Source organism: Bacillus rossius, chromosome 8 (assembly GCF_032445375.1).
Source record: "Bacillus rossius redtenbacheri isolate Brsri chromosome 8, Brsri_v3, whole genome shotgun sequence".
NCBI lineage: Eukaryota > Metazoa > Arthropoda > Insecta > Phasmatodea > Bacillidae > Bacillus > Bacillus rossius.
The window spans coordinates 47,828,724-47,844,426 of record NC_086336.1 but is presented as its reverse complement, the minus strand read 5'-3'; the positions used below and the strand labels follow the sequence as shown (position 1 = coordinate 47,844,426).

The 15,703-nt window shown below is 38.8% G+C and overlaps 1 protein-coding gene across 1 annotated transcript; it reads right to left on the bottom strand.

The window, feature by feature from the left end:
- Positions 1-531: 531 nt before the first annotated feature.
- On the bottom strand, positions 532-14,681 carry LOC134535316 (chymotrypsin BI-like). The gene is made up of 7 exons (XM_063374384.1): positions 14,583-14,681; positions 13,864-13,918; positions 10,698-10,860; positions 8,719-8,888; positions 7,027-7,125; positions 2,945-3,081; positions 532-2,098 (listed from the first exon to the last, which is right to left on the bottom strand). The coding sequence occupies exons 1-7, from the start codon at positions 14,634-14,636 to the stop codon at positions 1,919-1,921; spliced, it is 858 nt and encodes a 285-aa protein (XP_063230454.1). The 5' UTR covers positions 14,637-14,681; the 3' UTR covers positions 532-1,918.
- Between the last annotated feature and the right edge of the window lie 1,022 nt (positions 14,682-15,703).

Sequence of the window (15,703 nt, the reverse complement as noted above, 5' to 3'; positions counted from 1 at the left end):
TTATAATGTTATTAAAAAAAATAAAAGGAATTCCTACCAGTGAGATTTTAACCATAACTCTTTCAATAAATTGGCGCGCGTTTTACAACTAAGTTAAAGGGACAATCTGAGCTAATTAAGGAGACTGTGTATTATCAAAGTGTAATGCCATTTTTATAAAGCAATATCAAACTTGGTATAAACATTCACTATGAATATTTTAGTTTACTTAATATATTTCAGGGTAGTTTCAATATCATAAAGTTTCAATTGCCACACTTTACGTTACGTATTAACCCTAATGTCAAAAAAGTGACTATATACGGGTTTATGTTATTTCACTTGGGTCCGCTATCTTTGTGTCACATTTACGTTCACCAACTTCTGTTCAATTTTTATCATAAACCGAGATATAAAATGGTTACACATCAAAAATCACCAAAACCGCCATTTAAAACTATAATATGCGTTCTGTCAAGATTCCACCAGGGCAGGACTTGTGTTTAGATTGCCAAATACAACCTATAACAGTAAAAAAAAAGTAATTTTGAGTTGTTACTTACACGGTTTATGTTTTAAACCAATTTAATGCCAAAACACTTAAGTAATATTACCTACAAACAAAATGCACCAATATTGCAAAATGCTAGTCTCTAAAGCCGAGGCCACACAGAAAGTTTCGCTATGTTCTCGATGTTCTCTATGTTTGCAATGTTCGCAATGTTCGCTGCGCCAGGTGGCCAGACAGGTTAGTCCAGTTCGCGATGTCGGAGAGACGCATGCCGTGGGATTCGAGTGGTGATTCCCGCGATGATAATATTCTGCTGGCCCTCTCAGTATGTAAACGTAAAAAGAAATGGGTTCATGAATTTAATACATAAAAAAAGAATTTTATGGATCTGATCATTTGATGAAGCAGTTTCTTGTGAAGTAGAAACGAAATTCATGTTTTATTTCAGGATAAATTCAACTTAGTTTGATAGCATTCCAGACATCGTCCTGCATATCCGACCTTCTATACTCATTCATCGATTTATTCCACGAACATGGATACTTTCGTAATCTTTCAATTAACTTTTCCGTCGACTTGACCATTAAAAGAACAATTTTGAGAGAAATTAAAATCCAATGAAAATTCAAACGCAGAAAAGTACAGCATGATTCCTTGCGAAAACAGATTATTTTTTGTTTATCTACACATGAGCGAAGTCAACGTCTTTGAGAAAAAAACAAAAAAACAAAATAGCCCTAGAACCAAACACCTAGCGACGTCCGTCGCCAACATAGCGAACACAGCTTTGTGTGGCGAGCGACGCCTGAGATGCAGCTGGCCGTATTTCACTCGCGTGGCGGACATAGCGAACACAGCGAACACAGCGAGGGATAGCTGAGCAAGCCTTCTTTTCACAGACGAGAGAGCCAAAAACCCGAAGTGCCCCGAAGTTAATGCACGTCCCCTCTATCTTAACCAAATCAACCTTCCACAATGTTTTAAAGTATTTATAATGTAGCTAACCCAGTGGCGTAGCCAGGATTTGTGTATGAGGGGTGTTAGGAAGCATTCCCCCCTCCCCCCCCCCCCGTAATAAAGCGTGGGGGTCCCGGGAAAATTAGGATTTTAAGGTGTAAAACAGTGCTATTTTAGCAGTTTTCGGTACTTAAATTTAAATATTGTAATGGTAAAAATTTTATTAATTTTAATATGAAATTTGTTTCAGTGATGAATAAGAAATTAATTAAAGATTTGGTGCTAAGGGGGGGGGGGGGGGGGAGTTAGAACCCCTAACCCCCCCCCCCCCCGTGTCTACGCCCCTGAGCTAACCTAACCTAATTGACCATTAGTATCCTTTTATCAACACATTCACATTGAACAAAAAAAAAACCGAAGATGGACGATCGGGCGTTTGGCTCTCTCGTCTGCGAAAAGAAGGCTAAGCGGCTAAGCGGCGATGTCGGCGATGTCGGCGATGTCGGAGATCCAGCGCAGGTAGCTGGACACGCGGGTGTAGGCGGCGGGTCGTCCCGCCTCGCAGCCCCAGTTGCTGCCGTACGACACGACGCCGATCTGGGTCCACCGGCCGTCCGCCCCCTTCAGTGCCAGGGGCCCGCCGCTGTCTCCCTGCGGGAGGGACGCCGTCATATAATTTAGGTTCGCACCTCATAAATACACCAATACTCCCCCAGGCATCTAAACCCGCTAGGGCGTTGACCTGGTTAGGAGAGAAAGATGGATCTTTTACATGCCTGACACTGTTGCCAGTGTGCAACATGGGTTCCAAGAACTGGGAAATAGATTCGCCATTTCCCATTCGCGGCATGTTACTGGTGAGCGCACGGCTAGGTCGAGAGGTTGAGGAGACCCATCCCAACTTCGGCCCCACCGACCCGCCCCCAGCTCCGCCGTAAACCCCCAGACCACATACAGAGTCAGCCTCCATCTGTGGAATCTGAGTAGAACCGTCACGGAAACATAAGCAGGACGCAGTCAGTGAGAAGTGCGCTATTTAGTGTTTCAAACCAACGTGATGCCAAAAACCTCTCAAGTAATATTACATACAAACAAAATTAGGGGAGGGGGGGGGGAGCAGCTGAATAGTATCCCCTCGGAAAGGGTATCTTTCATACTTTTGGTGGCTGCAGTGTAGCTGGATAAAAACTGGAAAAGGTACCCTTTCCGATTTTTTAAAATGTTTAGGTTTTAATGCAAAATATGCACGCAAGCGAGCATGTGTGTGTGTGTGTGCGTATACAGAAGACTGACAGCAATAAACAAATTGCTCGAACTAATGTTAAAAACAATTGACATTTACTCAGACACACACACACACACACACACACACACGCAATTACTTCCGTTCCATTTTAACTCCTACCAAACGCCGTACACCGAGAGCTGAGATGTTTACACATTTAAAAAAAATTAATTTGCCGCGAATGCTTACAGCGCATACGTGGATGTACTCACGTAGCAAGGGTTCTTGCCGCCGGCTCCTGTAGTGCAGAGGTTGGTATCCCTGACTTTGTGGAATATCTTGCTGCACGCCTCGTTGCTCATCACCGTCACGGTGACGTATCGCAGAACAGGGCTCGGCTCCATGGCGGCTGTTGGCAAGCATGCGACTCGAATGACGTCGCGAAACATTTTTGACGTGACAACGTCTAATAAATATATGAATGCCGGCTGCACGCACGAAAAATTTTCCCGTAACGCACATTGTCCCGTTACGCTGTGTCCCGTTACGCTCATTGTACGCTTGCGCCGCATCTATCTCTCTTCCACTCGATTGGAACAACCATCGATTTGACTTTTTCGAGGCACATTAAACTTGAAACGCTCCCATTCGTTTCCTACTTTTCCTATCATCGTCCTATCTTTAACAGAATAACACAGATTGGAAGAAGTTAAATAGCAAACGCGTATAAAAGTTATAGTTAAAATAATCTCTTCGTTAAAGTAATAAACATATTTTAATTAATGAGTGCAAATAAAAGTAAATTTATCAGTTAAATTGTATATTTCATTTGACTCTTTCTTTGTATCCATAGAAAATAGTGATAATTCATTAAAAATGATTCAATTTTATTCATAAAAGTATGCAATCATTTCATCACTGTTTTGTTATGACGTTGTCACGTTAAAATATCGTCCGTAAACCGACTTTACAGACAACCAATTTTTTTTCTGTTTTGTTTTGAAATCTGACCGAAACACACTTTTGTAATTGGGACCATAACGAAAACGTCCATATATTCTCCCGCAAATGTAAAATAGTTTCTTAGCATATTATGTGTAGCTAGTTCGCTAATACTACCTTGATTTAGCATCATGGGTGAGTTTGTGATAGAAAGGGAATTGTGGGGAGGAAAGCGTTAGTCTATCATGACTGGTGCTCTAGGTCCTTTCCGTGTTCCGTGTAACTCACGACCCAGGAGTGGCTTGGGGTGTACGCTATAGCTCTTCTTGTATGAAACAAGGATTGCGATTTCGGTAATATTTAGCATTATTAAAAGAATTTGCGTATGTGGGGATAAGTAACATCTAGTTTTGTTTTATATTAAATAACCACTTGCTTTACTATGAGAAATTTATATACTCTAAAGAAGTAATATATACCTAAATGTATTTCCGGCTACTGAAGCTGGAGCGTGGTGGTGGCGGCGGTATCTGCTGCCTTAGAACCTACATCTTGGATGACATCACGGCGGCCATCTTGGATGACCTTGACCTTGACCTTTGACTTTGAACTTAAATTTTAGCCAAATATTCGCCTAAATTCGCCAATATTTCCAGTTTATAGAAAAAATTCTGCTAAAAAAACAAAAAAAAAATTAATTGAAAGTTCAATAATTTAATTTTAGAGGAAGAAAAACCCGTTAAAAATTAAAAAATTCGGAATTTGAATTGCCTTAAAATATATTTGCCTTAGCCACCAGTTTAATTGTGACGTATCGTTGCAATTATCATTACGGCCTTGAAAATCCGTGACTGTTATCAGAAAAATTGGGAATATTTTAAAAATAATAAAAAAATAAATTAATAAAATTTTAATAATAACATTCCACAATTATGAGGTCACTTTCTACAAATCGAAAACTCGTAATAACTAATCAAAAAAAAATATTAAAAAATTATTTAAATACAATTTTATTAAAATTTTAATTTAAAAACGCTTTTACGTCATGGAGTCCTCGTTCGAAATCTTCAAGAGCAAAAAAAAAAATAATGGCGATAGAAACTTTCTAAACGGAAGCTACCGACAGACTGACCCACCACTAATGCCAAGATAGATATATCGCCAGCTAGTATGACGTCACGTCCACCGTCTTGTTTTCGTCTGCTGGAGGCAGTCATCTTTATTTTTCAGTACTTTCAACCTGGAGTGCTATTTTCACGTAGTACACACGTCGTATGCCAGAGTTCACTGCCACCATCTTGTTTTCAGTACTAGATACCATGAGCGTTAGTGTCATATAGTACATATGACATACGATAGAGGACACCTCCTCCAAATTGATTAAATTTTTACCCGGTACAGTGCCAATCGCCAGACCATCATGACATCCATATTGTCAGCCATCTTGGCCGACATATTGAAAATCTGTAATTATAAAGCTAGAAATTCGAGAAAAATTCTAAAATTCATAAAACATTCGGCAATTAATATACTGATTGATCCGATCGATTCCTGTCCTTGAATCTATACTTGCTCGATGCAAAAATTAATATTTTAGGCCAAAAATTATTATTTAATAAAAACTGTAAAAAATTCCTAAACTAGGTTTAAATTCCTCATCTACCATCCTGCAATTGATTCGGTTCGATCGATTCTAGTCCTAGGTTCTATACTTGCTCGATGACAACAAATTTAATAATATGATCTAATGGGACACAGCGAAACAAGACGACACCCACGCATCTGACGTTTCATGTTAAACCAACGGGCTTGAGCTACCACACAGATTTAAATGTTATTTTTCTTACGTCTCAACGGCAGAGCAACCGTTCAAACAACCACGGAAGATTAGACATAAGAGTCTCTGGGCCCGGATTACAAGTTCAATGTTTTAACTTCGCTCTACGTTTGTATTTTATTTCATCTCTTTAATGCCATAGCAATCTGTCTATGCACTTCCAAGTAAACGATGACTGTATAGGGTCGTACAGTATACTAGTATATTAGTTTATATTAAGCTTATTTTCAGAAATTGTTGCCTATAAATGGCCGCCATCCCTAACGTTCTGTCATGTGATGAACTTCATGGGTTAAATTCAAATTTTGATCTACTTATTAGTATGGAAGTGCCTTATGGCACTGAGCAAAACTGTGTGACGTAAAACTCCACCTTTAAATTTTTAGCCTTTTATCCGAAAACTAGCTGCCCGACCCAGCTTCGCACGGCTATAGTAGTGGAAAAAAAAATAAGCCACATCTCCCATTTACAGTAATGGTAAATAAAAAAAATTCAGTGAAAATTTATTACAATGCTGTATAATGTATCGGAGAGAAAATGAATAGAACCGATGGTTTCCCGACTCGTGCACGCAACGTACAACTGATGTACCCGTACTTCGCTACGGCAGTCTACAGGCAGATCACTCTTGCGCCGCTCATTATACATGCCCCTCCTTGTGGGTACGCCACTGCCGCGCGATGCCCGTTGCCATGGAGACGCAGAAGGCATGAACAATGCAAAATCCTGTTCTCATGCAGACAAAGTACCCACTGTTACCTGGTTTTAACCACCCATGGGATCTATTTTTCGGATAATGTCATCCTGCGTAACATAAGGTGAAGTTTCAAGTCTGTAAAATATATATACTTGAAAAAAAGGGCAATAAAAAAACAAATTAAACACAGAGAGAGGAAAAAAACAGTTTAGGTTTGCGATTTAAAGTGATAAAAAGTATTTAAATACTAATTGAACTCTTATGAGGGTACTGATTGCATCGTTGTTAATATCACACGGGTGTTTTTTACTTGTATGGGAAAATTAAGAATGATAAGGTATCTAGTGCGTGGCAACAATGTTAATAGGCAATAGGAAATAAACTTCTAGCGCCTGCGGCGTTGTCAACACACACTTCGTACGTGTACTGCATGTTGTATCTAACCCCCTACAACGCACTTGATTCTAAATTGGACTTTTAGTAAGGATCCCTAATGTTATTGATAATATAATATAGCCTATAGCCTTCCCCGATAAATGTACTATCCAACACTGAAATAATTTTTCAAATCGGACCAGTGGTTCCTGAGATTAGCGCGTTCAAACAAACAAACTCTTCAGCTTTATAATATTAGTATAGATTGTTCGTCGGATCGTTATTCAGAAGGTTGACATTTTGAGCGGGGTTTCTACGAGCATGCTTTTATTCCTTTCTTAAACATCAGTACCTACCCACTGCCGACTGACTTTCTACATTGTAGTTGCTTGGAAAAAAAAATTTCTCCTTGTGCGATAATCTTCTGCGATAGTACCATCCACGGCACCCGATAGAACACAGACGAGTTTCGTGGACGATTAAATTTTTCAAACATCACTTACACTGATTCGCCCACCCCCAGCCGCTGACTGTAGCTTCGTCGTTCGTGAAGTTCTCGGTCACTTGAGATCTCGCTGGAAGCCTAACAGGCTGGATGTTCTCTGAAACATCGCGCAAAGAAGAAACAGCAGTCATGTGTTTCTCGACACGTGTGCTGAAGGGCGGACAAAAATGAGGACGAAAACGAAGAAGGGGTGACAAAAGATGTACATAATCATCGAGCCATATTTGGAAGCGTATTATAGTGTGTGCTATCATTGTGAAGGTGTGGACCATGAGGGGTAAGCGGAATAAAAGGGGAAGTAGGGAAAGGAGATACGTATCAGTGGGGCGCAACCAAGGAGACAGAAAAATCTCCTTGGGTGCTGCATTTTTTTTTCAAGAGCTATACCAGTTCAAAATATATTGACCTTAAAGTAGACCAAAAAAAAAAAAAGAGTGATACTACACATATTAGCATGATTAAAATGATTGATGTTTTTTTGAACTGTTGATGTATATGTGTACCTGGAAGGAATAAGACAATGTGTACCCTTTTGGGCAAAATTAACTTTTAACATTAAACTTGGCAACCGTTTGACGTTCTTTCTAGTGGCACACAACACTAAGATCTACGATATGTCAAAAATTCACATATTTGGGGTGGAAAATAGTTCAGCAAATAAGTGAGACACTATTTGAAATTGTTTAAACTGCTCGCGCGGATACTATGGTCATTGTGACATAGTATCTTGTGCCTCAGAGGTACAGATATAATTTTTTGATTTTTCTTGCAATGGGGAAGTTTGATTTAAATCATTATTTTGGACGTGCACCATTGATAATTTGCATTGTATGTCATAGAGAGAACCCGAAGAACGGACAAAGAAAGATGAATACACAAACACATACCAAATCAGTCGATGTAAAATGATAAATTTAAAGACAGCCTAGACAATAATATTGAAGGAATTAGGTAGTCAAAATATCACAATACAGACGAACACAGGGGACTGTCAACGATGAGACAGATTTAAGAAAACCAGTAAATTGCGACAAACCACAACATTGGACAACATAATGACAGACAGATGATACTAAATACTAAAACGATGAAACCAAACAGATAAGCTGGACAAGGCACCGATGACAAGTGATACATTTGCGAAACCAGCGATGAAATTAAACAGGTATTCTGACAACACAACGACGGAAGCACAGATGAGCACAGCAGGCTTTCCAAGACCAAACATTTACAACGTTTAGGGAACTGTGATATGTTCCCGGCATGAGACACAAACAGACTGTATAACTGGACTCTGTGCCAAGTCGGCACTATTGGTTCAAAAACGCTCCGCCTAATATTCGGTGTGCAACGTGGTTCCATCGAAACTATGAAGCCCACATCGCAAGTCGCTTGGCTCGCACTATATTTCGAAATGGACACACCCAAAATTTTGTCTCAAGCACACCACGGTAGTGGTTCAGTTCATATATGTGAGAACAAGCCACGTTTTTTGAAAACATAATTATCTTCTCCCAACAAACTTAACAAGTTGACAGAGTTTTTAACAATCCAGGCCTGCTCAAGATTGGAATGAAGGTTATTAGGGCAAATTTAAATAGAGGCTCATATTCACACCAAATCATCATTTCAGAAAAAAAAATTATCTTTGAGCAAAGCAAGCGTGTTTATCAAATCACTTTTCACTCACCGTTGTACTGTACCTTTGAGGGTAGCTTGATGAGGGCGATGTCGTTAGATATGTTCTGACGATTCCATCCTGGGTGAATGTAGAATTCTGTGCTGGTAAGGTTCACTTCAGAGCCATCCATTTGGGACAAATTGTGCACACCCAAAATAACTTGCATGGGGTATTCTTTTCTAGAGGAAAAAAAATAGAAATTTCATTAATTTTATTTTGTCCATAATACCAAAATTTAAATTGTATTACGAAACAAATCAAAACAAAAGAAAATATTCTGGTTAAATGTTTAAACTGCACGCTTCGAATTAATTTAGGCATGAGCTCATCTAAGTACATCGCAGGTGTGATGCGATGATAAGCTGAACATCACGTCGCTGCTATCGCGCATCCTCTCAGCCAATAGAGTGATGCCCCAGCGCGGGACTTTCAAATTTGGGAGCTACTTTTTTTTTAATTTTCTGTCAATCATTACGTTTATAGCCCGCAATTTTTTAAACATTCTGTATATATATGTATATGTATGTATGTATGTATATATATCAAATATGACTTCAAATCAAAGTGAAGATAAGCTTGACAAATACCTTGCTATGTTTTTTAATTCCATTGCGTACTGTTATGTACTATGATACTTTCAGATATGTTCTAATATTTATTTATGATCTATTGAAATAATATTTATTATTGTAATAAATATAAATTAATCTGTTACATCGTTGTATTTCCAATTAAATGGATTTGGGTAGTAAAGATTGCCCAATATATTTGAACCTTGTTCATTACGTACTTAGCTTGAAACCGCGATGCTATTAGAGACTAAAGTTCACAGCTGAACGGGAAGGAAAGGGTTGTGGCAAATAGTAAAGGAACGTTCCCAACATTTGCCTGGCGAGATTTCGGAGAGTCAGCTGTAAACGGTAATCAGGATGTCTGTACCAATAAATTCCCAGTTGAATGTTTCGAATTCCGCACTCTAATACATGCACGCATTCTCATATGCATTTGCACATCTCAGAGGAACAGGCAACAGAGGCCTGGTATACGCCTCCCGAAATCCTAAAAAAAAAATCTTTAAAAATCTATAATTTCCGCCATATTTAAGCAAACAGCGGCCAAATTGGTTCCAACGCCCCCTTCTTTTCCATGAAATTAAACTCTGCGTACGCTCTTGTCACAACTGTACCCATTACGCTTGTATACTTTCACATTTAAACATGTGTTTTAACTTTTTGTGTATCCTAAAATTTACCTATCCCTCTACCTGTGAAGATTCACTTATAACGTGGATGTTGGCTACGCACCCATATATGCAAAGCTTAGTACAGTCTGTGTCATGTGACTTGTCTTGAACTTTGTATTTCTCAAAAGTAACACCAATGGGTATACTTTTGCCACTGTAGTTCCATCAACAGTGTTTGCAAACAACTTCAGGTCCTTGTCAGAGTTGGTAGACAAACATCACGTGATGCTTTTGGTAAAATGGGTGTCGTTGGATCTGAGACGGGTAAATCGACGCGATCCATACGCATGGAGGAGAAACTTTTATTGCCGAGACTGAACACCTAGTTTTTGAAGTAGTCTTGGGCCCACCCACTAGATATTAGCTTTCGTAATATGCTATATTGGTAACATAACTACATTGATTGTGAGAAGCAATGCATCTGCAATCAAACCAACGAAAATTATTCTCTTTATTTTGACAGCCACATATTTAATGGCGTGACCTACCAGAAATACTGTTTTTCCGGCCAATTTATATATATGATTTTTTAAATTACAAAACAGTATTTTTTGCACAGTTTAATTTTCTTCTAATCAACAAATAGTGGTCAAGTTGTTAAATTATCACTGTAAAGCTAACATCTCCCACCCAAGATTTTTTTTTTGCTAGTAGTTAATGGGCCCACCCAACAGATAGCGTCACATGTCGCGCAGAACATGGTTTCAGTTTCCACTCCAAGAGTCGCTCCATGTTCTGTGCTTACACGAGGTCGACGCAGTGCGCAGCTGTGAGGACCCACTGGCTGTCGACCAGGGAGCCGCCGCAGTAGTTGCTGCCGTAGGGGTGGTACACCAGCAAGGCCTGGTAGGGGAAGGAGTGAGGGGCGGCGACCTGTCCCCCCACCACCCGTGGCCCCGGCTCCACGCCTGCAACCAATGACCACAAGTCCGAAAGACTGGAAACTCAACTTTTTTCAGTGCCCGCATACAATTGCCGACTGAACGACCATCTAAGAATCTGCATTTGAGTAACGTGATCGAAAGTGCGTGACGATGGCATGTATTGAAAAAAATATATATATTCAACGGTTTGTTTTTAAATTTCTATCAGTCTCGCTTAGAAGAATATCAATAGAAATAAATGCTAAAGATCTGTTTATTGCTAGAATGATCACTACAATTTCAGAACACTGTAAGCGATCTTCTTTACATTATGAACTATATTTTACCTAATTTAGTTTTATTCAGTTATTATAGAAAAAAACAGGCGGTAACTTGACCTTGGCCTTTTGACCTTGACCTTTGATCGTGGCATTTTGTGACCTTTTGATCTTGACGGCCACCTTGGATTATTACGACATTACCGAAATTTTGATACAAATGTATGCATAGGCTAATTATCCTTATACAAAGACATCGTGCGGAATAAATGAGTAATTACAGAGAAGCCCTACAATTTCGGAAGCGGCTTGGGTTATTTATCGTTTTAAAAAAATTATTCACTCTCCACTTGGTCTACAGGCGTAGGTAGCACTCGATGCTCACACGCTGTAAAATGTATGCGCGAAACATCTTTCTCGAATACATATTCCAAAAGAATTGATAGAACAAAAATGCACATTTAATGGGACAAAAACGTTTCGATGGTTTTCCATTTAACGCATCTAAAATATTCTTAGAATTTCTAGAGTATCCTGGAAAAGAATGACATGGAATTGGTGCAGTGCAGTAACTGTGCCACTAGTAAGAACTACCATGAAAATGAAGCACCTATTTTAATCTCATAGGCTTAACACTAAAAAATATTTACTCCTTGCTTTAGCAATTTTGAAAGGCCTCTTTACTGTGTCTTTTAAGGGAATTATAAGTGTTTATGTTCACATTTTGCAATAAGGGTTTGTGATAACAAAATAATTTTGAGACATTTTGAAGTTTTACAATAACTTCAAACGGAGTTGATAGGTACTGTACATTGTAAGAATTTTTTTCTTCTTAATAAATCTATTATTTACCATGGAGTTAATGGTCGATGTTTTCAAAAATCATTCCTGCACATTTTCCGTTCTAATCTTAATTTATATAACAATAGAAAACGGAAGGAATATTTTTGTAATTTTAAGTGACTTATGGTGTTTTTGTATTTTTTTCACAACATATTCCTTATTTCTACCCCCTTGGTCCGATTTAGTCTATCAACAATTCAGACCTAATTTTATCTATACTAATATTATAAAGCTGAAGAGTTTGTTTGTTTGTTTGAACGCGATAATCTCAGGAACCACTGGTCCGATTTGAATAATTCTTTCAGTGTTGTATAGTACATTTATCGAGGAAGGCTATAGGCTATATTATATTATCAATAACATTTGGGATCCTTACTAAAAGTCTAATTTATAATCAAATGCGTTGGAAGGAGTTAGATACAACATGCAGTACACGTACGAAGTGTGTGTTGACAATGACGCATGCGCTATAAGTTTATTTCCTATTGCCTATTAACATTGTTGCCACGCACTAGATGCCTTATCATTCTCAATTTTTCCATACAAGTAAAAAACACCCGTGTGATATTAACAACGAAGCAATCAGTACCCTCATAAGAGTTCAATTAGTATTTAAATACTTTTTATCACTTTAAACCGCAAACCTAAACTATTGTTTTTTTTCCTCTCTCTGTGTTTAATTTGTTTTTTTCTTTTACTAGAATTATTTTTATTATTTTTAATTAATTTTCATTTTTCGGACAATCAATAATTTTCCTCACCCGTTACAATTCTGACAAGGACTTGTGTATGTATATATATATATATATATATATATATATATATATATATATATATATATATAAGCGAAACACCACTCACTGACTCACTCATCACGAGATCTCTAAAACTATACACCCGATTGACTTGAAATTTAGCATGGTCACTCATTTTGTGATATAGACGCTCACTAAGAACGGATTCTGCGGAAATCCGATCCTAAGGGGAGTTTCGGGGGCGTAATATATCAAAATTTCCAGTTTTTGGTAGGAAATCACCATGGCAACGGCTGCTGCTTTGTTGGTGCTTCATTCGTCTCTATGGCAACGACTATTTCATTGTTAGTGCAGTCCTCATCACCGTTGAAATTTTGCGGGTACTTTAAATATAAAAAAATGCCCTTTTTTTCAAGTATGTATATTTTACAGACTTGAAACTTCACAGTAATGTTCCTTATGTTACGCAGTATGACATTTTCCGAAAAAAAGATCCCATGGGTGGTTAAAACCAGGCAACAGTGGGTACTTTGTCTGCATGAGAACAGGATTTTGCATTGTTCATGCCTTCTGCGTCTCCATGGCAACGGGCATCGCGCGGCAGTGGCGTACCCACAAGGAGGGGCATGTATAATGAGCGGCGCAAGAGTGATCTGCCTGTAGACTGCCGTAGCGAAGTACGGGTACATCAGTTGTACGTTGCGTGCACGAGTCGGGAAACCATCGGTGCTATTCATTTTCTCTCCGGTACATTATACAGCATTGTAATAAATTTTCACTGAATATTTTTTATTTACCATTACTGTAAATGGGAGATGTGGCTTAATTTTTTTCCATTAGTATAGCTGTGCGAAGCCGGGACGGGCAGCTAGTTCTTTATATAATGTATTAAACTGTAATAAGTTTGTGCAAAATTGTGGCCATTATTGTGTCCATAAAAATTTATAGATATAAATATATTAATAACGCTTTGAGTTGACGATTGTATTAGAGTCGAGGGACCATGAAAAAAAAATGAAATTTTCCGAAACCTGTACCTACTATGTCAAAGACTGCAATAGGTACACATATTTTACGAAATCTACCTAAAAAAATTCTAATTTTGTCGGTAAACACTGGCTAATGGAAATTTCTCAGAGAAAGTAAAATAAAGCTGTATAGAATGAACTCACTCTGTCGAACGGGTACTTGGAAGCTGTCTTCGGGAGTACCAGTTGACAAGTCCACCTGCAAAACAAACACAGCACCGCATATTCAATTGCTGGATGTTTGTTAATATAGGGTTTTCTTTAGGCTTGAAAACCTTCTTTATCTATAAACGTTTATTATATTAGGCGAGTTTCCTAGCTACTCGTCGGCGAATCCACTTGTGGCAAACAAACAAACTCACCTAGAGGCAAAGCCACGTTTCTTTTTCACGATGATAGGGGCGGGAAGAATTATTGGCTGTTTATTTTTTCAGGCAAAGATTTTAAATTAAAAATAACATTATATTAATAAGTATCACAGGTATTCTCGGCCATTGTCTTGGCTTGTAGTTTTTAGCCATGTAAAATGTAAAGAGTTCACCAACGTTTCGGTCGACATTCAAGTCACTAATCTTCAGAGTAACAATCTTCTTATGAGAGCCTCTTGCCATCAAATACTTTTGTCTGAGAGGTGAGTTTTTTTTTGTTATTGGCTGCAGCTGTGAGTCAAACAAACGTTGGCCAAACCATCCAACCAACAGGGAAAAGTTTGAACGGTTGATTACGTATGAAGTTCGAAAACAATCCCCAAGTTACACAGAGACAAGTAATCGGGCGCGCACGAAAGGGGTTTGTGAACCGTAGGGTTTACCCAGATACATACATACAACCCAAGTGCCTAGCCCAAACGCCGCTTGCCTTACCCGACCAGCGACGGTGGTCGCCAGAGCGACCAGAAGAATAACTCCCAGTTCCATGGCGAATCTCTCCTCCCAAGATGTCCGGCAACCTGCGACGAGCAAGACGCACTCTCGAAAAAACTACAACAGCCTTCATGCGTCGCCCGTCGTTGCATTATCAACTTGCCGTATCAGATAGTGATTAGCAGCGCTCGCCGCGCGTGTAAATATGGTCACGTGATTATTTCCAGCGTGACACCTCCACGAAGAAAACGAACCTTTTGGTAAGTTCCTTGACAATGAATGTTTCCAGTTATGCTTACACGCAACTCGCATTAAATGATGTCATCATACTATTAAAACACTCACAATATATTTTTTTCCGTGGATTTGACATTATTAATTGTTTATTCACCACTGCTTGGTACTAGAGGATACCAGAACGGTGTGGACTGAATGCAGTTGCCCTCTTTTCTTGATAATATACAGATACCACGTGGAGACGGCAGGTTGCCATGAGCATGATGAGACAAAACATGCGATGTTAATCAAACTAGATGTTGTGAAAACCATGATGTAGACAACGTGGTTCCCAACTTTGGTCATCGAACGGTTTACTATTTCCTTCCCGTCGAAGTCTTCCACGAGATAATCCATTTGCCCTGTGTATATCCTGATTGCTAAATGCATTTCTTATCTGCACTTCGTATGACTGATTTCAGGGCTTACGCTGTGTGAATTCAGGATGAATATAGGCCCGCCCAGCTAGAGAATATGCCAATGACAGCAATTAATGGCCTTGACCCCGAAAAACACAAGGTGCATGGATTTATTGCCTGCATTGTTCAAAACCAGCAAGATTATAAGTCCAGGCTTAGCCCTGAGACGCACTTAGGTCCTTAACTAGTGTGGATATCTATCATTCATCAGATTAAAATTTTTTAAGTAATTTTAAAGAAACAGTGAGACACACCTAAATAATTTTCTGTGAGATTACTTTGTATTTTTTTTCCACATATACTTGGACCCGCAACAACCCCGACAATCTTTCAGAAGAATACTGTGCCCAAAAGGTTCGGCCGAGCTCCAACGGTGCAAGAAATTGCAGCTTAGTAAAATGGTTCACCTAGGAGGTATTACAAGAC